The sequence below is a fragment of the Wasmannia auropunctata genome, unplaced genomic scaffold (genome assembly GCF_000956235.1).
Source record: "Wasmannia auropunctata unplaced genomic scaffold, wasmannia.A_1.0 LD278262.1, whole genome shotgun sequence".
Classification (NCBI taxonomy): Eukaryota; Metazoa; Arthropoda; class Insecta; order Hymenoptera; family Formicidae; genus Wasmannia; species Wasmannia auropunctata.
In genome coordinates, this window is record NW_012084628.1 from 1 (window position 1) to 1397 (window position 1397).

The following is a 1397-nucleotide window of genomic DNA, read 5'->3' on the forward strand; positions in this document are numbered from 1 at the left end:
TTACATTATCTGATAGCCGATTTCAAATATCACACAAATGTAAATGATATATGTAAAACAATAAGAAATACTGTGTTTATACCTTTTAGCATGTGCTTTGGCTGCATCTAATCGATTCATATCTTCGTGAAGAAGAAATTTTTTAGCACCAATTGCACCATTTCTTTATATCGTAAAATAAACATATATTAGCTTTATATTTCTTTATTGTAAACATTATTCAGAATAAAAAATATAATGCACTTACTTGTAATACTCATATAAATCAATATCAGAATATTCGAACGAAAACGTATCCCGGTCATCAGATGATATTGAGGATATCAGAGTTGAGCTATTTATATTGCAGAACTCCCATTTATTACACAAGAAATAGCCAATAAAACAACTGACCACATACAATCTTCTTTGTAATTGTATCATCCTAATTTACACTTTACACATTAATTTATAACGATTTATATAATAATACAATTTCAATTGTACTTAAAAATAAATAATACTAAATCCGTAATATAAATTCATATGAACCACAATAAATTAATTTTTTAAATATACCTGCACAGATTAATATAATTATTTAAATAAGTTTTCTTTAAAAAAATTTTTGCTTGTTTATATAATGTAAACAGTTGGATAGATAAGTAAAGAGAGAGAATTATATACACGCAAAATATCTAAATTAATTTATGCATGACAAAGAAGAATATTTTCCAAAAAGTTTATTATTTTAGTTTACGGAATATCTGGATTTTGCCAATTCGATCAAATATATGAATTAATAATTTGCATTTGCTGAAATAGATATTTTATTTTAGACTTACATAGGTCGACGTCCAGAGAATTTTAAAATCAGATCTATTAATACAGCTGGCAAAATCTGTAGTAGTATTGTCAATATATGAAACACAATAAAATTATTGGTCATTATTGTATAACGAGTCCAGATTATTCCTTCGAAAAAAATCTCCTTTGCGACATTGAGTAATGTGTTGTTATGTTCTTCAAATGTCATTGTTTTTTGATTTGTACAGTTTAAAACAAAACATGTGAAACCCTTTGTAAAGCTAATAACAAACAAAACTATTAATTAATCAATAAATAATATCAAATATTAATTGATTTGTTATTTACATAAAGTTTTGTAAGATTTCTGCATTAAGTTTCAACAATTAAACAAATATTTGTCAAATTTTGATTTGTATGATATTAATATATTATTAAAGAGTATTATTTATTTTAACATGCTTTGAAATTATAAGTATTGGGTCATCCGGAAAGTTCTGCGGTTTTCACTCACGGGAACAGGTTCAAGTGGTCAAGTACGGTACTTTTTGCAATTTATAATTTCTCTGACAGTTCTTGCACTGTATAACGAAGATTTTTAGTGATGCTTG

At 25.6% G+C, this 1397-nt stretch overlaps 1 protein-coding gene across 1 annotated transcript; it reads right to left on the bottom strand.

Annotated features, from left to right (window-relative positions):
* Positions 1–82: 82 nt before the first annotated feature.
* LOC105461773 (fatty acyl-CoA reductase 1-like) lies at positions 83–1386 on the bottom strand (the record flags this gene model as incomplete). The annotated part of the gene is made up of 3 exons (XM_011708281.1): positions 825–1386; positions 248–424; positions 83–163 (listed from the first exon to the last, which is right to left on the bottom strand). Coding segments are annotated over exons 1-3 (449 nt in total), but the record flags the coding sequence as incomplete, so codon positions are not given.
* Between the last annotated feature and the right edge of the window lie 11 nt (positions 1387–1397).